The 22,503-nt window shown below is 48.8% G+C and overlaps 1 protein-coding gene across 1 annotated transcript in view; it reads left to right on the plus strand.

Annotated features, from left to right (window-relative positions):
- Positions 1–11,488, plus strand: part of ST8SIA2 (ST8 alpha-N-acetyl-neuraminide alpha-2,8-sialyltransferase 2) — a 72,314-nt gene extending 60,826 nt beyond the window's left edge. The window contains exon 6 of the mRNA XM_006078752.4: positions 6,979–11,488. Within this exon, the coding sequence (XP_006078814.3) occupies positions 6,979–7,264 (286 nt within the window). The 3' untranslated portion in view covers positions 7,265–11,488. The remainder of the gene's footprint in view (positions 1–6,978) is intronic.
- Positions 11,489–22,503: the final 11,015 nt, after the last annotated feature.

Below are 22,503 nucleotides of genomic sequence, written 5' to 3' on the forward strand. Positions count from 1 at the left end.
GTCGCACAGAGTCGGACACGACTGAAGCGACTTAGCAGCAGCAGCAGCAGCAGTTTAGATTCTAGAATCTAGCCTGAAGGTGTTTTTTGTTTTGTTTTTTGTTGTGCTGGGTCTTTCTTGCTGCATGGGCTTTTCTGTAGTTGCAGCGGGTGGGGCTATGCCCAAGCTGTGGTGCATGGGCTTCTCATCGCACTGTGGCCGAGCACGGGCTCCAGACTGCACGGGCTTCAATAGTTGCAGCATATGGGCTCAGTAGTCACGGCTCATGGGGCTCTAGAGCACAGGCTCAGTAGTTGTGGCACACGGGTATAGTTGCTCCAAGGCATGTGAGATCTTCCCGGAACAGTAATCAAGCCCGTATCTCCTGCATTGGCAGGCTGATTCTTTACCACTGAGCCACCAGGAAAGCCCTAGCCAAAAGGTTTAAACCCCCAAGAAATGGTTTTGCCAGGTCCTTGCATGGTCCCTAGGACAGATGCAATATCTGTGCCAGAGTGGCTGTCTTTTGACTCCCTGAGCAGGGAGCTCCCCGACCCGTATGTAGCAGGAGGAATCCCTTAAGTAACCAGCATCTTGTTTTTCCTTCTTTCTTTGGGCAACATACTGTCTAGGATGCTGTAAGCCTACCTTTCACACGTGAGGATTCAGTGTCTGCCTAGAAGGGTTTAGGGTAAGGCTGGACTCCTTCACCTCTCCTGCCAGTTCCCCCAAAGGCAGACCCTAGCCTCTACTTGCTCATCTTGACTCATTGCTTCATTAAATAAAGATTGTGAAGCACCCACTTTGTAGATGAGCTATACTTGGATCTGGGGTAATGTGGAAGCAGAAAGTCAACCCACTTGTCATAGAAATTTAAATTGTAGGGGAGGAGAAAGACAAGTAAACAAGTCATTATAGCCTGGTTGGTGCTAGGATAGGAAAAGAACAGCACACAGGACACAGAAGCATCCAGGCAGGTCCTGGAAGTCTTCCTGCAGGAAGTGGCATTGAAGCTGAGACTGTAAGAAGGAGTTGCCAGCCAAGAGAAGTAGGAGGTAGTGGTGTCCTGGAAGAAGCCGGAAGTCCCTGGTAATAGTGTGGCTGTGCACGCCAGATGGTGGGAGGGATTTCAAGCCCAGATCTCAAGGACTTCACAAGTCTGGCTGAGGGTGTTGGATGTCCTCCTGTGGACCCCAGGAGTCACGGGGGGTCTGTTGGTGGCATGGTCAGACTTGAGGCTAGCCTGGCTCACTGAGAGCACCAACTTGGGTAAGCATGGAAGCCTGGGAACCAGGCATCGACCTCAAGAATCCCCAGGGTTTGCCCAGCTCTGCAGGTTTACCCCAACCTCTGAAACAAACCTCCAATCTCCACTTCCACAAAGCTGGAAAGCCACATCCTGAGATCCCCCCAAGACGCCAGAGCTCTCACGTGCTCCCAAGGAAAGGACAGTGATGAGCTGTGGGGTCCCTGGACCACTGCTGGCTGCCGATGTAAATGACGAGAGACCAGGCTGTCTGAGAGCCCTGCTCCTGGCTTTGCTGCTGATCTGTGCAAAGCATCACCAAGAGTCCCTCAGTGACCACCTGTGACACATTGCTGCTCCTTAGAGATGATATGAGCCATATCCCACGAAGTGCTTTCAGCTTAGAGAAAGCCCTCTTGGCCACTTTTTCTGAAAGTGGCAACCACCGTGCTTGCCATGTACTGAGCACGGGAATTCAGGGAGAAAGACAAAAAAGGCACGTTGGCAATGATTTTTGGCCCTCTTCATTTATTGCCGTCCACGCTCGTAAAACATGACGCTTAATCGTCTTGGCAATTGGCGTAACCGCTTTGAAAAATAATTACTGCCTTCTTGGAGATTACTTTGCCTTCTAATTAAAACCTCCAGACTGGTATATTTAAAGGTGCCTTGTCAATGCAGCATCCCGGATACACCCAGCTAACCTCATTTGGGAAGGCAAAATTAATTAGTTTGTGTTTCAACACCCAGCTGTTATCCTAAGGAAAAGAAATCGTCTACAAGTCGGCCACGCACACTGTCTCTAAATTGGCCAGGGCAGCTGAGGAGAGATAAAGGAAATGGAGAGTGATTTGTTCCTGCATAACTCCAGCTTCTAGAACAAGCTGCTCGTTAGACAGTGGCCCCATGTCCCTGTCAGACCTCGCTCGGGAGTTCTTGTTTACCCAGAGAGGCAGAATCGGAAATGAGAGGGTCCCTCCCGCCGCTGAGCTCAGTTCACTCTGGAGCCTCTTTTGCTCCTAATACCTTTCGCTGAGCGATCCTGTGCAGCAGATCTGAGAGGCTGGGCATTTCTCTTCCTGTCCCAGCCGGTCAGACTCACAAAGCTTCGTGCACTGCTAGCCACCCCCCTCCTTTACTACCACTTGCTCTTTTGCAATGCCATTTAAGTCCAGCACTTGCCGAGCACCGTGGAAACCAGGATAATCGATTCTAGTTTATGCTACAATAACAATCCCCGGAGCCCTTGTGATTTCGCTCAACGGAAGTTTCCCATCCTCACAAAGTGTGATGTGGGTTGGCGGGGGCTCTCTTCCAACCAGCGATTCAAGGACTTAGGATTCTTCTATCTTAGGCTGACATCTTTCCAGGAGTCATGGAGGGTATCCAAGGCAGGAAAAAAAAGCACTGGAGGAACCTTTAGTCCAGCAGGGGGCATTTCCAGCTGCAGCCCATTGGCCAGAACTGGTCACGTGACCCCAGCTGTTTGACAAGGCATGCTGAGAGACATAGGCGAGCCCACGGAGAACTGGTTGAGTGATGCTGTCTCTGCCACGGTGCCTTGGCTGCAGCACACACCGAGCCAGGGGCCTCTGATCACCCACAAAGGAGGGTAAGGCGTGGGGAGATCACAGTGTAGTGGGAGTCCAACCCAGACAGTCATGAAGGATCAGCCCGGGTTGAGAAGCACAATAGGAAACATAGAAATAAAACTCATGGTAATAACGGGGGAATCACTAACTCAGTTTGAGCAGAGGAGAAGAGAGGGGAACAAAGGGAGCGTTTCCAGGAAGACGTGATTCATGAGCTTAGTTTGGGGGCGGCAGGGAGAGTTCACCCAGAGGACAGATAGGGGACAGGCGTATCTATAAAGAGGGCACAGCACAGGTCTGGGTAACCTCAGACCCACCTAGGAGCTACTTGGACATTTCCCCACTGATTTCATTCTTCGCATCCCCTCTCTGGGCAAAGCATCAATGGCCAGGAAAAAAAAAAAAAAAAAAGGAATTTCTAAAGGTCTTACCCCACTAAAGCCTTGCGATCAGAAAATAAACAAACCACAAATCCCGAATATGGCATGTGGCTGTTGTTAGGCTTGAATATCTCAGAAAGTGAGCAATCTGTGAGATGCTCCCATGTGGGGACACAGCCTGTGGTTGTGTGTCTCTGGATACCATCAACAGCGGCTGCAGCTAGCTCATCTCAGCCCCGACACCCTCCCCCGCAGAATCACCATGGAGCGCAAACAGCCCAGGACACAGGAGGCGGGAAGCCGCATTTATCCGAGTTCTATGTGACCAGCTGCGTGAGAAGTTTGCCTCTTCTCAGGCAGGTCACCCTGGATTCTCATTTTTTCCTCTGTAAATTGAGAGATGGAAACGAGTTCGATCCAGGAGACCCGTGGATTACTCACAGATGTGGTCTATTAACTCACTCAAGAGGGACCCACGTGATTTTTTTTTTAAATGTTTTAAATTAGTTGCCAACATTTAAAAATTTGGAGAATTTGCTTGAAAATCCAGATTTCGGATAGCTTTGAAAAAATTAGAAAATTTGACACCACCACACAGGACAGCCGTAAAACCGGGCACCCTATTAGATGCTACAGACCGTGCTGCTCCCTGTTGCCTTGGCAACACAGAGGCCAGTGCCAGTTTTCCCTCCACACGTGTCCCAGCTCGTTCAGTTATATCCCCTTGCCAGGTTGCTAAGCTGGATGAGGTCCCCAGGCCCAGTTGTCTTTAAAGCTCTGTGACTACGCCTCATGCTTACTTTTACCCCTCTCTTTTCTCTAAACAAGTCTCCTTCTTAGGTTCTTGTGGCAGAACTGCCTGCCAGTTAGAGCAGGGCTTCTTAGCCTTGGCTGTACAGTTGAATTTACTGGCGGAGGTTTTAAAAATCTCAGTTTCCAGGCTGTACCTGGATGGTGGGAGCCAGGCCTCGGTCCTCTTAAAGCTGCAGGCGATTCCAGTGGGCAGCCTAGGGTGAGAAGCGTTGAGTTAAAGCTGAAAGGGCAATGGACTAGCTCAGGAGGGGATGAGCTGCCTGTTGCTAGAGGTAGTTAAGCCGACGTAGATAAGCATTTAGCAGGGACCAGCTGCTCTCTTGTGGATTCTTCTCCTCCTTGCACTCTCCCTGCCTTCACCCCACAGGGTCCCCCCAAGCTCAGCTCAGTGCCATTGAGCACAAACATCACACTTACAGGGCTTCAGGACATCCCTGACCATCCAATAATTAAGACTCCACACTTCCAGTGCAGGGGACACGGGTTTGATACCTGATCAGGGAAGATCCGGCATGCCATGCAATGTGGCCAAAAAATATTTTTAAATCAAAAAAATAAAGGGGCTCAGCATAGGGTAAGTGGAAGGTTTTACTAGAGAGAAAGAGGTTGGACCACACTCTCATTCTAAATCCAAGCAGGAGGAAAACCATGATGGGAAACAAAAGTGATGACGAGAGTGGCTGTTTTCCCACTTCTGGATTATATGGAACTTGGAGGCTGTCTTTGTTGTTGTTAGTCGCTCAGTCGTGTCTGACTCTTTGTGACCCCGTGGACTGTAGCCCACCAGGCTCCTCTGTCCATGGGATTCTCCAGGCAAGAACACTGGAGTGGGTTGCCATTTCCTTCTCCAGGGGGTCTTCCCAGCCCAGGGATAGAACCTGCGTCTCCTGCACTGGCAGGTGGGTTCTTTACCTCTGAGCCGCCTGGGAAGCCCCTGGAGGCTGTCTTGGTGGTCCCTCGGCCTGTGCCCCGTCATTGTATAAACGTGAAAAGTGGGTTCAGCAGGAGAAGCGACTTGCTCAAGGACACACAGGTGGCTGTTGACAGAACTGTCGCTGAAACCCCCTTTCAACCTCTGTCGCTTAGTCGGTGCAATGGAGGTGGTTTCTTCCTTTCTGTTTTCTTGTGCAGGTAAACTGAGGCCCTCTATGTATGGAGGAAGCTCAGTGCCTCACTCACAGGAAACCCTTAGCCTAAGGCTCCACTCTTCCCCGTACAGGAGACGTGGGTTCGATCCCTGGGTCAGGAGGATCCCCTGGAGAAGGAAATGGCAACCCACCCCAGTATTCTTGCCTGAAAAATCCCATGGACAGAGGAGCCCGGTGGGCTACAGTCCATGGAATTGCAAAGAGTCGGGCACGACTTAGAGACTAGACAACAACAAGCACTCTTCCCCACCCCGCCCTTGTCTCCTCTAACACTCCTGTCAGACTCCTTTGTGGGACCCAGCCGCATAGGGCAGGCCACTATTTGCTGCTGCCTTCCCCCAGCCTCCAGCCCTCCAGGGAAGCCACATGTGCGCAGAGATGGGCAGCCCACATCAGAGGGTCGTGGGGCTGGTGGGCAGGGATGGGAAGGAAATCTGATGATGCTTAGAAGGCAAGGAGGTCAACCCCTGCCAAGCCCAGGCATGGCGCTAGGCAGTGGGATCACACAAGAGGCGGCCCCTTATCAGAGCTGGCCAGAGCGCCAAGATTGGCCACACCTGTGTGCATTGTCTGTGGCTGCTTTTAGTGCTATGACAGCAGAGGCCAGGAGTGTGGCCGCCACCTGGCCCTTTATAGAAAGGGTTTGCCAGCCCCTGCTTTAGATTTCAACAGGCCTGGGCTTCCCTGGTGGCTCAGTGGTAAAGAATCTGGCTGCCAATAAAGGAGACACAAGACACTGGGGTTCAGTCCCTGGATCAGGAAGATCCCCTGGAGCAGGAAACGGCAGCCCTCTCCAGGATTCTTGCAGGGAAAATCCCACGGACAGAGGAGCCTGGCAGGCTACAGTCCATGGGCTCGCAAAGAGTCGGACACGACTGAGCACACACGCATTGCTATGCACTGAGCTCGAGGCAAGGTCCTTTCCTTTCTACCTCGGTGACCTTGGGCAAGCCACTTCCATCTCTGAACCTCGTGTCTGCATCTGCATGTATTCACAGGCTTGTGTTCTTTACATCCAATCACATATATGAAAGCACAGAGCCTAAGGGCAGTTCCAGTACTTGATAAATGATGGCTGTCACTATTTACATTAGCTAGGGCATGGAAGGAACCTAGATGTCCATTGGCAGATGGATGGATAAGGAAGTTGTGGTACATATACACAATGGAATGTTACTCAGCTATAAAAAGGAACACATTTGAGTTAGTTCTAATGAGGTGGATGAACCTAGAGCCTATTATACAGAGTGAAGTAAATCAGAAAGAGAAAGACAAATCCTATATATTAGCACATATATATGTGGCATTTAGAAAGATAGTACTAACAATCTTACATACATGGCAGCAAAGACACAGATGTAAAGAGCAGACTTTTGGACTCTGTGGGAGGAGAGGGTGGAATGATTTGAGAGAATCGCACTGAAACACGTATATTACCATATGTAAAACAGAGGACCCGTGCAAGTTGGATGCATAAAGCAGGGCACCCAAACCCAGAAGGATGGGATGGGGAGGGAGGGGAGAGGGATTTCAGAATAGGGGGAACACATGCATACCTGTGGCCGATTCATGTTGATATATGGCAAAAACCACCACAATATCGTAATTATCCTCCAATTAAAATATTAATTTAAATGGTGGCTGTCAGTCCTCTGTGAAAGGACCTTGGAATCAGCCACTCGATTGGTATCTACAGTTGCTGGAGTGGCAAGAGGCAGGCTGTGGAGCAAGATAAAAGTCTCCTCCTTCCTGGAAAGGATAATTCATAAACTCATGTTCATTTTTTGTGTGTTTCTTTTTTTTCCACTTTTTTCCTCCAGATACTGGCTGACTAACAAAGTTCACATCAAAAGACCCACCACGGGCCTCTTGATGTACACCCTGGCCACGCGTTTCTGCAACCAGATCTACCTCTATGGCTTCTGGCCCTTTCCGCTAGATCAGAACCAGAATCCTGTCAAGTACCACTATTACGACAGCCTCAAGTATGGCTACACCTCCCAGGCCAGCCCCCACACCATGCCCCTGGAGTTCAAGGCCCTGAAGAGCCTCCACGAGCAGGGGGCTTTGAAACTGACTGTCGGCCAGTGCGACGGGGCCACGTAAGGTGGGCGCCCGGTGGGACTCAGTGGCTCACATTTGCTGCCAGCTACACCACAGGCAGATGGGAGTCGGGGCGGCACAGACTCTAGAACAAGCAGGCTAGTGGTTTTCTTTGTTCAAGTGTAAAACAGTGACCAGAATATATATATCTATTCCTGCATATATATATTGACCTGAGTATTTATAACTGTGTGGTGTTCATCTAGCATTAGGCAGATAAGCCACAAGAAGAAGGTGTGGAGAACCCACCTGGACCAGATTGAGACTCAGTGCATCTTTGGGGGCAGAAGGACTCGACGTGAAAAGAACCAGTCCCACGAGTTGGGATGGCATGCTGCCTCCTGGATTGGAGAGGTCTTTGGGCTCATGGGTGATTGGAGAGCCACCTGTGGACAGCTGCCTCGAGCCTCTGAGAAATGTGGATTCTGGGCGAGCCAAGACCCAGAGGGGACAACTGGACCCATGTCTAACACGGTGCTGTTCTTAGAGAAGAGGGAGGTTGGAATGTTCAGCCCAGCAAAGGAGCACATGGTCCCCGAGGAGCAGAGGCCAAGTCAGAGCTGAGCACTTGGGTCCGTGAACTTAGAGTTGAACTGCCCACGGGATGAACCATGGTTGACCCGCCTGTCCCAGACTGGCCTCCATAGATCTGGGGAGAAGGCTGGAGAAGATGCGGTGGACAGGTCATAGTCCAGCTTTGCAAGAACCCCCAGGAACCTGGCACAGAGCAGGCAGATGACACCCAATTGCTAGGGTGTCCCAAAGCGTGTTTTTGAAAAATCACAACTTCCTACCAAGAGAGTTGGTGCTCTGGCCCAGAATAAGGCAAAAGAGGGTCCCAAGTGTGGTGGTGGTTCTTTAAAGCAACTTGAGTCCATCATGGAGGAAGGGAGCCTGGGCTTTCATCCTCAGGGTTAGCCTCCTTCCTTGCCCTGTTAGAATGTCCCCAGAGGGACAGTCCTGTTCCCTTCGGCCACCAGGGAAGCCGCCGCAAAAGCTTGAAAGGGCACGGCAAAGATAAATGTCATGCTTTTAAAATTGCCTTTCTGGTTGCCTCAGGAGCCCCAGAATGCGAGGCCAGGAAGAATGGTAAGCGTCGTGCTCGTTTGCCTGCAGCCACCGCGTTTGCTTTCTGCCCTGTGCTGCGGGGCCTCTGCAGCTAGACTGCTGTGTCAGCGTCACTTTCTTGTCGCTTTCTTATCCTGATGGTCACACTAGCCAGCACTGAGCTCCAACACTGAGGTTTTCAGCCCTCCGGGGAGAGGGTTCAACGTCCATCCCCACCTCCCTGTTTTCACAGAGGCAGTGATTTTAGAATTTGACACAAACCCTATGAAGATGAAGAGTTCAGACTTTTTTTTTTTAAACCCAAGTATCCAAATGCAGTATCCTAATACTGGATATAATCTCCGTGGGGAAACCTGGGCTCCATGCGGATAACGTGGGGCTCGAATCACAGGTCACGTGTAGATGAGCGTTAGCCAGCTTCATTTGTTAGCTCATTCTCTTGCCTGATAAATAAGTGTTTTAAAATCTATTCGAAAGATAAGTTTAAAAACAACAACATTGTCTTGAAGGTGAAGGGAGTTAAGAAAAGGGATCAAGATCTGTTTCCAAGCCTAGGAGGCCAGACATAATCAATGATGAATCAGAGCAGGGCATTTGCTCGAAATGAATGCCTGATGGGAAGCCAGTGGGGGTGGTGGAAGGATGCTCAGAACCTCTTAACCCCATAGGCGGACGCTCCAGCTCCGAACCACATCCGTTTCTGTGTTACCTACCTTGTTGCTGTTCTTGTTGACACTTGAAGTCTGAGATTTGGGATTTGCATTGTAAAGTAAGTATTTTAAAAAGCAACAGCCCTCACAGCCTCTGTGGGAACAGAGTGGTTTGGACTTCTCACAAGAAGTGGAAATTAACGTCTCGTATTTTACACTTCTCCAAGGGGCCTTTCACCCCGAGGATCTCAGAGGCCCTGGAAGACATTCCCTTGTTGAAGCCTCCAGCATCCGGGGAAACAGGCAGAATTTCCAGGCTCGGGATTAGCCAAGGCCTTGGGTTCCAGGAGGTTCCAGTGGCAAGTGCAGAGAGGAGCCTCATGTCAGGTCCGGAGTCAGCCCTGCGTCCATGTACCTGTCAATGCCCCTCCCTGCAGGGGAATCAAAGGGCCAGAGCTCTTTTTAAAACATGGCTTTCTTTCTGTCTCTTCTCGGTCTTGGTTCCTTAAACTGAAACTAACAGAGTTGAGGGGGCAGGGACCATCTGCCTCTGGGCTCTCTCTAGAGAGTGCTGGGGACCCAGGACAGCCCACATGTCAGCACTGCCAACCTGCACGGCCTGTGCTGCCAAAGCAGCTACGGGATGGCAGGAGCTCCAAGGCCTTGGCTTCCCCTCCGCAGCCACCCTTCCACGATCAGGAGGCAGCCGTCTTCTCCTCCTACTTACAGCTCAGTTTGCCTGAGAGTCCACGGTAGCGTCTGACCCAGCCCGGCTAGCCTGGGGCAGCCCCAGGGAGTCCCAGTCTGTACCTGGTACCCAGTACCCTGATCCGCTGCCTTGTAACGGCAGAGGCCACAGGCCTCCAGGAGCAGATGCAGTCAGCCGACCTCCCCCTGACCCTCAGTCATCCCCAGTCCCCTCGTCCTCACCCACCCTGAAGCCCCTCAGCCCTTCTGCATTCTCCTCAAGCCCCCAGCTGAGCCCCACTCTCAGCCTCCTCCTTTGCTGCAGAGATGGAGCCATCTGAAATGCAGTGTCTACTCCGGATCTCTTGACCTCTTTCCTCCCCTTTCACTGTCTTCCTCCCATTTCTGAGGGAACATCCATCCCCTCGCTGGTCCTTAGCCACTCTACCCGCTTTGTGCTCTCTGTCCACCAACAGGCACCCACCCACCCGTCCTGACCCCCATGGCCTCATCCCTTCATCCCCAGGCCCAGGAGGGGCTCTCTGGTGCTGGTGCCACCTTTCCTCTCAACACCCTCTTGGCCTCCATGCTCCTGGGACCAGAGACTTCAGGTCAAAAGCCCCTTCTCATCACCAAGCTCTCTGCATTGCTCAGCTCCACACTGACTCCTGGACGTTCCCTGTCCCCAAGGTGCCCAGAGGCCACATTCTCATGATTTTCCTCCCCTTTCCCATTGCCCCTTCAGTGTTTATTTATGTATTTATTTATTTATGTATTTATGACGTATTTATTGACACCCTCACCTTAATCTAGAGAGTAGCCATGGTAGACCTGACTGTTGTATCCCTCTCTCCTCCATGGCCCACACTCAGACCTTCCGCACCGCGGCGTCCTCTCCTCGGGCCCCTTTCATCGCAGCCCTGCATGCTCTGTTAGCACCCCCCGCCTTCCTGTGAAGTCATCCTCCACTTCCTGCAGCTCAGCACCTCCCTCGAGCTCCAGGCTCGATTGTACAGGGCTCACTGGTCATTCATCCCATCTGCTCTGGTGGCTCCAGAAACTCAACATCTGAAGCCAAATCTATCACTTCCACCCAGTTCTGAAACCCTGAAGTCATCTTGGTTTCTTCTCCACGCATCCCCTTGTTGCTCTTGCACCATCCTTGCCTTCTAGTTGCTCCGGCAATTTCAACATCGGCCTCCTCTCGCCACTTCCTCTGGGCCTGCTTGCACGTTCTCCATCTATCCTAAACATCCATACAGATTTATCTTTTTAATCTCCAGCCATTCACAAACTTTTAAAATGATGTGCAACTCTTTGTCCTGACATTACAGGCCATCCAATAAGGCCCCATCCTTCCTTTACACCCTGCATTTGTCCATCTAGAATAGTCGTCATTCCTCAAAAATGTGCCCAGTCTTCCTGTCTCTGTGCCTTTGGTCTTGCTGTTCCCATCCCCTGGAACACTCTCTTCTGCTTCCTTCAAGGCCCATGCAGAAACCACATCTTCCATGAAGCTCCCCCGATCGACCAACCACTGGGATCTCTCCATGGCTGAACCACCGTAGCACTTTATTTGTACCTTTCTCACGGCACTTACCATATTCTGCCTTGTATTATAGTTATTGTGCACCTGTCTTATGACTGTTCTTAGATTGTAAGCTCGCCAAGGGCAGGGACCGTGTTTTATTCATCTATGTCCATCATGGCACCGGGGGTGGTGCATAGCACACAGCAGTTGCTCAATAAATGTTTGTTGGATTAAATCCTTAATGCCTATCAAGGGCTGTATAATTAAGAAAATCATTTTGCCTCATATGATGCCACAGGAACCTGCAAAGAATCAGTGAGTTGAGAAGATACAGAAATCATTATCCCCACTGTGTAGATCATAAGACTGAGGCAAAAACCACATGAAGCCACATAGGTCACCAAAAGAATTTGCATCCAGGTCTTCTGGTTCCCACTTCAGGGCTTTTTCTGTTAATCAGTGCAGCTGAGTCACTGTAAACTGAAAACCGATCCGAGGCACAGTCCTGGCTCTCATGAGTCTGGGCATCAGTCAGAGAGGCAGGCGACCCTCAGTGTGAACCGCCGCTTGTGTGCCCAGCAGCACAGGTGAAATCTCGCTCTGTTTTGGAGAGGATAAGAGCCCTTCAGGTTTTACCAGGCCCAGGGGGTGGAGCTGTGGGACCTCATAAATCATTCCCGCTGCTTGTCACAGGGTAGAAACTGTCCGTCCAGATGGCAAAAGAGACTACCAGCTCCAAGGGGGCTGCTGTTTGATAAATCTCTTCATGTCTAATTCAGGCTCCTCTTCCAGAATGAATAGAACAGGAAGGGGAGTGAATGATGCCAGTCAGATGGGGCTGCAGACGCGCATGCTGCCTCCTGAATACCCTCACCGCATCCCCAGTGACACTGACCGCCTGCCCCAGCCCGCCCGGCTCTCGTCAGCACTGCTGGGTGTCCCCACCTCCTCCCATCTTTATCCCCATCCTTTTCTTTTCTCCTCTCCGGGGCTCTTTCCCTTGGTACCCACCAAAATCAAGATGAACCTTGCAGAGCCAAATTACAGCTCTTTTTGGAAACCTGAGGCCTGGCCTGGAGCAATGGATCGAGGTGGCAGAGGGGCCCTCAATGCCCTTGAACAAGGAGCTGTTCTGGTGGTGGGAGCAGGGCATTCACAGCAATGGGAGGTTTCCATGGTTACTGTAGAGAAGCAATGTTTTCGTTGCCCTTGAGCCTCATGATGAGGGTAGGAGTCTTATTTCCATCCTTAGGTGGTGGGGCCAGTTTCTACATACATCAAGCTCGCCAAACCTCAGATCATCCAGATCTGTAGGCAAAGTTCTACAGAACCACCCAACAAGGACACTGAAGGCCCTTGGTGGCCTTTCTTGGTCTTCCTTGCCACTTCCCCAGCCAATCCATCCCATGTCCCCCTGGACCCTGGGGTGGGAAATGGGGTTCCCAAGGGGTTCCAATAAGTGTATCAAGAAAACCCCAAATACTGTAGCCATGAAGATGAATCCAGCGTTAAATATTAAACATGTTTCTCAAAAACTGATCCAGCACCAGCTGTCCACAGCCAGACCTTTGGGAAGTAATAGATTATGAGGAGCTAGCAGCCGGGCTCTGGGGAGACAGCCCCATGTCCCATGTGGAACAGGCAGGGCAGGCCCAGCCAATGAGGAGTGCAGATTCCAGGTGAGTCGGGGTGAGATTGATGCTGCAAAACACCTCTTCGTTTTAGTTCAAAGCACCATCATTTTCTAAACCAAGGTTGTCACACTGGAGCTGCTGGGCTGCCTTTGAGATGGGATGGCTGACTCAGCAGCTTTTGAAAGGAAGCTGGCTGTTGCAGAGAAGACCATTTGGGGGCAATCTGCTTCACTCAAGGAAAGCCAGTATTGCGCTTTCTCATCCTGATGGCCAGGGTTGGAGCGCGTGTAACTCCGTGTAGCGACTGTGACAGGTCCTCATGCTCAGGAGCATCTCTGGGCAAGAGCTCTGGGACGGGTACCAGAGGATCCAGTTCAAGAGCCCGGGGAACATGATGAGCCACTCGACACTGGTGCCTTCTCAGCTGTAAAATGGAGAAGATATCTAACTACATCTAACTAGCTCCTTGCAGGAGTCATCGTGAAAATGCAGATAAAGGATGGGGCAGAGAGAGAAGTCTGGTGGGGGTAGGTGGGAGCAAATGAAATGCTTGCAGCTCTGAGTTTCAGAATTCTGCTCACACAATTGCCCTGCTTAAACCTGTCAGTGGCTTTCCTTCACCCTGGGGAGAAAATTCAAAGCATCTTTTCATTGCTCATGTAGTCTTGAATGCTCCTCTCCCCTCTGGCTCACTACATTCCAGCCACACAGGCTTTTCTGCTTCTCCTAGAACCTGCCACGCCACACTCATTCCAGCCTCAGGACCTTTGCACATTCTGTGTCCTCTGCCTGCAAAGCTTCTTCTCCAGATCCTTGCAGGACGCCTCTACCTCGTCTTTCAAGTCTCAAATTGAATGTTACCTCCCAGAGCGTCCATCCCTGGTCTCTGAGTCAATCACTCTCTATTACACACACATTGTCCCCCTAGGCGGTCCTTATAAACCATCTGAATCATCTCACCTATTTTGTAGTTCTCAACCCTGGGCAAGGGCTTCCCAGGTGGCGCTAGTGTTAAAGAACCTGCCTGCCAATGCAGGAGACAAAAGAGACCGGGTTCTATCCCTGGGTTGGGAAGATTCCCCCAGAAGAGGAAATGGCAATAACCACTCCAGTATTCTTGCCTGGAGAATCCCATGGACAGGGGACTTTGGCAGGCTACAGTCCATGGGGTCACAAAGAGTCAGACACGACTGAAACAACTTAGCACAACGCATGCAACCCTGGAGAAAATTCATAAAAGACGGCCTTGCCAAGGCCATGGTGGGGACAATTTTAATCAGTATCTCTAGAAATGAATGAGGGGCTCAGTATTAAAAAAAAAAACAAAACTTCTGGCGCACAGCCAGGGTTGGGAAGCCCTGACATATTTGCTATTTGCTCCCTTGTTTATTGCCTGCCTACGCTTCTAAAGTGTTCAGCGGGCACTTGTTCTCCATAGCAGTTTCTTGTGCCCTGGGAAACGGAAGTGGCCACCCTCCAGGGTTATGGCGAATGTCTCTTCTTGGGGTGCTGGCAACAGACTACAATGTGACCACTTTCCTGGCTCTCTGAGGAGGCACAGAGTAGCTCTGAATTCTCCTGGTGACACTTAGTCCCTGTGCTCCCCCGGGTGGATGGCCAGCATAAACCCTTCAGCTGAGCTCTGGCAGCTAGGTCTCTAGTCCACTCATATCTGCCTCTTCGTCTTCAACTTGTCTGTTCTCTGTGACAACCTCTACTATTGAGGGGAAGCGGAACTTGGAAAGAAGCCCCAGGGACTGAGTCCACATACCTTGGAAGGCAGCTCCCCTTTCCTCTACACACACACACACACACACACACACACACACACTCTGGCCCCTCCCCTCTCATATACCTGAAGATTGGTGACCATTCAGTCCTGGGGGGGTTGTTGGGTATAGTCCACATGCACCGTACCCAGCCCCCAACAAAGGGCCACTCAACAGATGCGGCAAACAGGAACAGGCAAGAAGGTTCCAGTGTGTCCAAGGACGTCTGCTTTCAGTCATTCATTCAGTTTCAGGAACACACTGAGCACCAGCAAGGAGTTGCCCTGCTCTGGGCATTGTGGGAGATCCAGCCCCCGCCCCTGGAGGCTCGAGTCTAACGGAACAATTATGCACACCCAATGGCCTGCCTGCCTGCTAAGTCGCTTCAGTGTCTGACTCTTTGCAACCCTGTGAACTGTAGCCCAGCAGGCTCCTCTGTCCATGGGATCTCCCAGGCAAGAATACCGGAGTGGGTTGCCATGCCCTGAAGAGGATCTTCCCGACCCAGGGATCCAACCCACGTTCTTCTGTCTCCTGCATTGGCAGTCAGGTCCTTTACCACGAGCGCTACCTGGAAAGCCCAGGCAACGGCAAAATGAGATAAAAGGGAACCACCTATCCAAGCTGGTGGGATTTAAAGCAGGTTTCACAGAGGAGATGGCGGATGAGCTGAGCCTTGCATGAGTGAATTTTTGAGAGATGGACAGACTCTAAGACTACCCACTCTAGGAAGTTGTCACCCTCCTTGGTGACAGCAAAGGACGAGGGATGACTCAAGCTGCACCTGCCATATTGTTGCCAATTTCCGCCAGTTCACAAAACCCACCGGAGGCACCAGCTGTGCCACCATGGGCCCAGCCACCCCTCTAGATCCAGATGCTGTCCCTGGAGAGACCACCTGGATCCGTGAGATCCGCGATTGTGTGTGGGTAATGGTCTCCGCCGAGCCAGGCAGAGGAAGGACAGGCAGCTGCCCTCTCCGTCGGCAGCCGAGGGCCACAGAGCCGGCCTGTTTGTTGCAATCCAAGCCCGCCCTTCATGCCCCCATCCTCTTCCCATGGCGCCTTCCTCGGAGGTATGGCTATCAAGGCCTCAGCGTTCCACTTCTAGTCACGGTTTCCTTGGTTGGTTTGCAGCTGTTCTCACCGTAAAACCTGTCACCTGTCCAGTCCTTGAGGAAATGCTACTGCACTTCCCAGAGTGGCAGTTAACCACAGAAGCCGCTGAAGCCCCATCCTTTCCGGGTCTTTCCTGAGGAGGATGGCAGCCTTTGCTGCTCACCAATGGGAGGCAAGTGGATAGAAAGGAGGCGCTAAAGACGCAAGTAGTGGCAGCTCTTGCATGAGCTGGGGGACGGGGTGAACAGGACTCCATTCTTTGCCTTGCAGAAGACCCTCTCACCATAGCAACTGGAGTGGGCTGGGGGGCAGGAGGGGGAAGGGGGACTGCTGAGTGTGTTCCTGGCTGCACCCTCCGCTCTACCCAAGCAACAGTCAGCTGGGCTCTTGGCCTCCTCTGTGGCCACGCACTGTGGCGCCCTCCTCCTAATCCCCTCTTTCTCCCAGTCCCTGCTGTAGGGGATCTGCTCTCCTGATTTACTTAACACTTTTAATTCTATCCAGGTAACGGGCAGAATACATCCATGTATATATGAGGACAATCTTAAGTCTTTACAAACACCCTGAATAGTTTCTTGCGAAATTATCATCAACATGTTCAAGTATTATCAACATGTTCATTACTTATCCTAATATATGTGTGTCCTCCGAAGCAATAGATTATCTGACCATATCGACCCAATGGTAGAAACAGTTGGAGTGAGAAGTAGCCAGACACCTTAATGCATTCTGACATGGGAATTCAAAATTATACATGAAAGATGCCCAACCCAGCAACCACAAGCTCCTCCGACTATGTCCAAGATGAGCTCCGAGTCTGCTCCCCGTCACGTCCGGAGCCACTGGCGTCACTGTGCCCAGGCTCTAGCTACAGCATCTCCACTTCCCACTCCTTGTGGCCTTGACTAGCCTCATCCTCCCTAGTTCGTGTCCATCCGTTATGGCTCTCTCCCATCTGGCCCGGTACACTGAGTGGACCCCAGAATGACTGAGCGCCCTGGCTCATCTCTGACTCTCTCCAAAGAAATTTCCCCTTGGGTGGCTTAAAGTGAAAGTGAAAGTTGCTCAGTCGTGTCCGGATCATTGTGACCCCAAGGACTGTATAGTCCATGGCATTCTCTAGGCCAGAATACTGGAGTGGGTAGCCTTTCCCTTCTCCAGGGGATCTTCCCAACCCAGGAATTGAGCCCCAGGTCTCCCGCATTGCAGGCAGATTCTTTACCAACTGAGCCACAAGGGAAGCATTGGGTGGGTTAGGTGCATAAAGATGGGAATTTCCTGGGCCTCACCCTTAGGTACTCTACTCTCAACCAATCAGATGTGAGCATTGGAGGAAATTGCACTCAAGCCGCAGAGGAAAATGGAAGCTCAGATCGAAGGAGCCACCCGGACAATTCAAAATATTGAAACTGTTCTCTCAACCCCAATCTGGTGTGGGGAGCCATGAACAAATCATGGAAGAGACACACTCCTGTTACTTGTTGAAGTCTCTCTTCATATTTGCTTCTTTATCTTAATTGATTTTTGTGTGTGTGGAAAATAAGATAACAGACTCAGAGTTTAAAAATAAGGTTTTGTCTTAGGGAACCCTCCTACACTGTTGGTGGAAATGTAGGTTGGTGCAGCCCACTGTGGAAAACAGCATGGAGATTCCTCAGAACACTAAAAATAGAATCACCATATGATCCACTAATCCCTCTCCTGGGCGTGAATCCAGACAAAACTATAATTCAAAAAAGATACATGCAACGCTAAGCTCATAACAGTACTATTTGCAACAACCAAAACATGGAAATAGCCAAAATGTCCACTGACAGATGAATGGATAAAGAAGATGTGGTACATAAATATAATAGAATATTACTCGGCCATAAAAAAAGAATGAAATAATGCCACTTTCAGCAACATGGGGACAACTAGAGATTATCATACTAAGTGAGATAAGTCAGAAAAAGACAAATACCATATGGTTTCAATTATATGTGGAATCTAAACTATGACACCAATGAACCTACCTGTGAAACAGAATCGTGGACATAGGAACAGATTGGTGGTTACCAAGAGGGAGGTGGTTGAGGGGGTGATGGTGTGGGAGGCTGGGGTTAGCAGATGCAAGCTTTTATATATAGAATGGATAAACAATAAGATCCTACTGTATAGCACAGAGAACTATATTCAGTATCCTATGATAAACCATAATGGAAAAGAATATTAAAAATGTATAACTGAATCACTTTGCTGTACATCAGTAATTAATACAGCATTGTAAATCAACTATATTTCAATTAAAAATAAGCCTTTGTCTTTACTGAAAAACTGCATGGAAGAAGAGGGTGAAGTGAATTCGCACAAGTAGAAGACTGACAACCGCACGTTCAGTGCTGAATGCATCAAAATTATAGGCTTTCTGTTACACCAAGTTACAGCCTGAGATCCCCTCCGTGAAGTGCCTTGTGGTCTGCCTGGGAGGAAAGGCTCATGCTTTTCTTCACATAATAGAAAGACAAATCTTATCATTTAGCCAACTCTGAAAGGGCTATTTGAATGGGGTGCAGATGACATTTCTTTAAAGAGGGCCAGGAGGTTTGCCCAGTAAAACGTTTAAGAGATACAATTTCATTGCAATTATAGGTTTCTTCCTCCCACCACAGGTTACATGGGTGCATCTCTGTCTATTAAGGAGTAAATCTCTTTATTTCAACCTCCCCTTCTCCACCTACAGTCTCATGTACATCAGTATTAGGAAGATTATTTTGCCACTTAGATTACATTTTTCTTTGTTCAATTCATTCTGCTTGAGATCATTCTGCTGTCAAGAATTCCTTGTCCAGTGGCAGCGACAGAGAAATAATTTAAAAATTTCACTTCTTACCTAGATGCCTGACTTCCCATCCTCTCTTCCTCAAACTCTCCTGGTTAAATCTGAGCCAAGATTTCCCAAGCATCTATCTTTCAGAGTTTCAAATGTTCCTCTTTTTATTAGGAAAACATAAGATCATTCATTCTGACCAATCTTTCTATATTTTTCAAACTCAGATATGTTTGTAAGATTCAGCCAGGAAAACAGAAACCTCTCTAGGTATTTTGAGCAGGAAGAGATTTAATGCAGGGAGTTAGAGGTTTGCAATACTATTGGACAAACGGAGATGGTAAAGTCAGGGAAAACCAAAACTAACATTCAGGAAATAAGAAAGTATAGAGACCCCTAAAATGGCCATGGGTGATCTATGCTGCTCATAGCCATAGAATATGTCATCTTTAGGGGTGGTCTGAGAAGACCCTGGCAAAAGCTCATGTCTACTGTTTCTGAAGTTCATGTGATTGTCCAAAGATTTGCAGGTGCAATAATGACTTCTGCTTTCTATTTTCTGCTTCTGAATCTCATTGAATGCCTCCCATTCTGAGTCTAAATCAGAATCCTGCTGATGAGGGATGCTGGGAAATGTAGTTCTCAGAATCCAACCCCACAAATACAGCAGAGACTTTATAAGGAAATAGGGATGAATATTAGTTTCCCACAACAAACACACCAAGTGTCCACATTTTTCCAAGTACTCTGTTAGTGGAGATAGATAGAGATAGAAAGATAGAGACAGCTATTCTACATTTTCCACATGAAGAAATGGAGCTCAGATTTGTTAGGTAATTTGTCCAAGGACATACAACCAACAAGTGAGAATTGATCTCATTTCTGAGCCCACATTCTTTCTACAACATTCTCCTGTCTCATATGTTTAGGACACAAACTTTCATAACCTATACTATTCTCTTGCAGTGCATCTTCAGAAACTATCCAGGAATAAATTTCTCCTACTTCAGGAGCCAGTTTACATGTCTTATTTCATAGCATTTCCATGCAGCTTTGTCTCCCTCCCTCCAGTGATATTCTGCCTCAGATGGTCCTGAAGCTGGATGTCCACATCTCCTCTACCAGTTTCTTTTTTTAGGAATTAATTTATTTATTTTAATTGAAGGATAATTATTTTACAATTCTGTGATGGTTTTAGCCATACATCAACATGAATCAGCCATAAGTATACATGTGCCCCCCCATCCTGAACCCCACCTCTCTCAATTTCAGCTGATCCTAGTTGTCTGAGGTTTGCTCACTTTCAACTTGATATCATTAACTTCCAAGCTGGTACACAGCGGGGTCCCCACAAACCCCTACTTCAACTTCCAAGACACCTCTTCAGAAGGTCTGTGACGACCTCTGAAAATCTCTGAGTCTCCAGTACAGTCTTTCAGGAAACACTAGAGTTTCCCAAGATTGTTGTCAACTCCATAGGCCATTCAGGTGCAACTTGGCTATCTCCTGATCTTTTTCAGAGATAATAGAAGTCTCCTGCTACCTTCTGCTGCTGCTACTGCTGCTGCTGCTACTGTTAAGTTGCTTCAGTCGTGTCCAACTCTGTGTGACCCCATAGATGGCAGCCCACCAGGCTCCCCTGTCCCTGGGATTCTCCAGGCTAGAACACTGGAGTGGGTTGCCATTTCCTTCTCCAATGCAGGAAAGTGAAAAGTGAAAGTGAAGTCGCCCAGTCATGTCTGACTCTTAGCAACCCCATGGACTGCAGCCCACCAGGCTCCTCCTTCCATGGGATTTTCCAGGCAAGAGTACTGGAGTGGGTTGCCATTGCCTTCTCCTGCCACCTTCTAACAGGAGTCAAACTAGATAGAGAAGAGGAGTTGAGGGGGGAAGAAGTGGCAGCTCCATAAATTACTCAGCTGGGCTAGCAGGTGCCTATAATTTTTCTTCTGCCCTAGAGACAAAAAGACCATTCTCGGTGATGAGGAGCAGGGTCTCAGCACCTAATGATATCATCAGTCAGGATACCACTAAAATGAGTTTATCTCCAATTTCCCATCCTGAACAAAGGCATTATTCTTACCCTGCCCATGGACATGAAGTATATACACTCTTAAATCCAAGCCCCTACCCCACTTACAAGAGGAAGAGATGAATGCAGGAATTAATGCAGTTTGGTAAATAGTGGGGTGCTTCACAATTTGCTTTCTCAGTTAAAAAGAAAAGCAGAAAAACTAACAGGAGTGTCTCCCCTGAATCATATTTAGAGATGAGGGTAGAGGACAGAAGAGAAGCCCATTCTACAAAGTGGTGGCTTTTCAAAGCTATTTAAGGTAACACCGTAACCCTACATATACACCTGCAAGTCTCAAACTTGCAAAGATGTGAATGTGCATTCCATCAACGTCAGGTGTGTGTGAGTGAAATCACAGCTTGCCCTCCGTCTCCTATCACTGACGACCCTTCATCTCTACCATCTCCCACCTCCCCTCCCTCCTCCATCACCAACTCTTCTTGCATGTTCACTCAATGCCAGTCCCTACATGCCAGCCGTTGTGCTGTACTCCTGTACTTTCCAAGGTATTGTACTAACTTGCCAGGAGAAATAACAACTTCAGATATGCAGATGACACCACTCTAATGGCCAAAAGGGAAAAGGAGCTAAAGAACCTCTTGATGAAGGTGAAAAAGGAGAGTGAAAAAGCTGGCTTAAAACTCAACATTCAAAAAACTAAGATCACAGCATCCAATCTCATCACTTCATGGCAAATAGAAGTGGGGAAAGGGGAAGCAGTGACAGATTTTATTTTCTTGGGCTCCAAAGTCACTATAGATGGTGATTTCAGCCATAAAATTAAAAGATACTTGCTCCTTGGAAGGAAAGCTACGACAAACCTAGACAGCATATTAAAAAGCAAAGACATCACTTTGCCCACAAAGGTTCATATAGTCAAAGCTATGGTTTTTCCAGTAGTCATGTACAGATTGAATAGTTGGACCATAAAGAAGACTGAGTGCCAAAGAATTGATGCTTTCAAACTGTGGTGCTGGAGAAGATTCTTGAGAGTTCCTTGGATTGCAAGGAGATCCAACCAGTCAATCCCAAAGGAAATCAGCCCTTAATATTCATTGGAAGGACTGATGCTGAAGCTGAAGCTCCAATACTTTGGCCACATGATGTGAAGAGCCAACTCATTGGAAAAGACCCTGATGCTGGGAAAGGTTGATGGCAAAAGGAGAAGCAGGCAGCTGAGGATAGAATGGTTAGATAGCATCACTGACTCAATAGACATGAATTTGAGCAAACTCCAGGAGATAGTGGAGGACAGGGAAGCCTGGTGTGCTATAGTCCACGGAGTTCCAAAGAATTGGACATGACTTAGAGACTGAACAACAATGATTGTAAGAATAAAAATACTTTATTTTTTTTTGTTTTTTAATGTATTATTTGTGTGAAAAGTATTATAAACCTATTACAGTACAGTCCTATATAGCCGATGGTGTTAGTTAGGTACCTAGGCTAACTTTGTTGGACTTAAGAACACACTTTCAGAACAGAATTTATTCATATGTAGGGAATTTATTATAAATTGACAGGAAAATCAACAAGACTGATGAAAAGATGCTGGAAGAAGCGAGGTTAAATCGAGACACCAACTCCACTCCTGCCTATACCAGCTGGTAAATCTCAACTCAGCCTATTTAAAAAGAACACACACAATGAGGGGGATCTAACCTTTTTCTAGAATAGGGGCACAAAGAAAAGCAGGCACTGCCTGTTTATGACTTATGCATCACCCTTGCCAATCCTGAGAGAGACTCTTAAGAGCAATGACTTCTATTATGGAATTACAATGAGGTGTCCCAGGGAAACATTAAACCATAGGTTAGATTCCAACCAGACTTTTACTCCTGCATGTGCTAGAGGCAGAAGGCTGGCCTAGATGGTGTGGAGGACATTGTTTCAGCCCCATAA

This window comes from Bubalus bubalis, chromosome 20 (assembly GCF_019923935.1).
Source record: "Bubalus bubalis isolate 160015118507 breed Murrah chromosome 20, NDDB_SH_1, whole genome shotgun sequence".
In the NCBI taxonomy this organism is placed as follows: domain Eukaryota; kingdom Metazoa; phylum Chordata; class Mammalia; order Artiodactyla; family Bovidae; genus Bubalus; species Bubalus bubalis.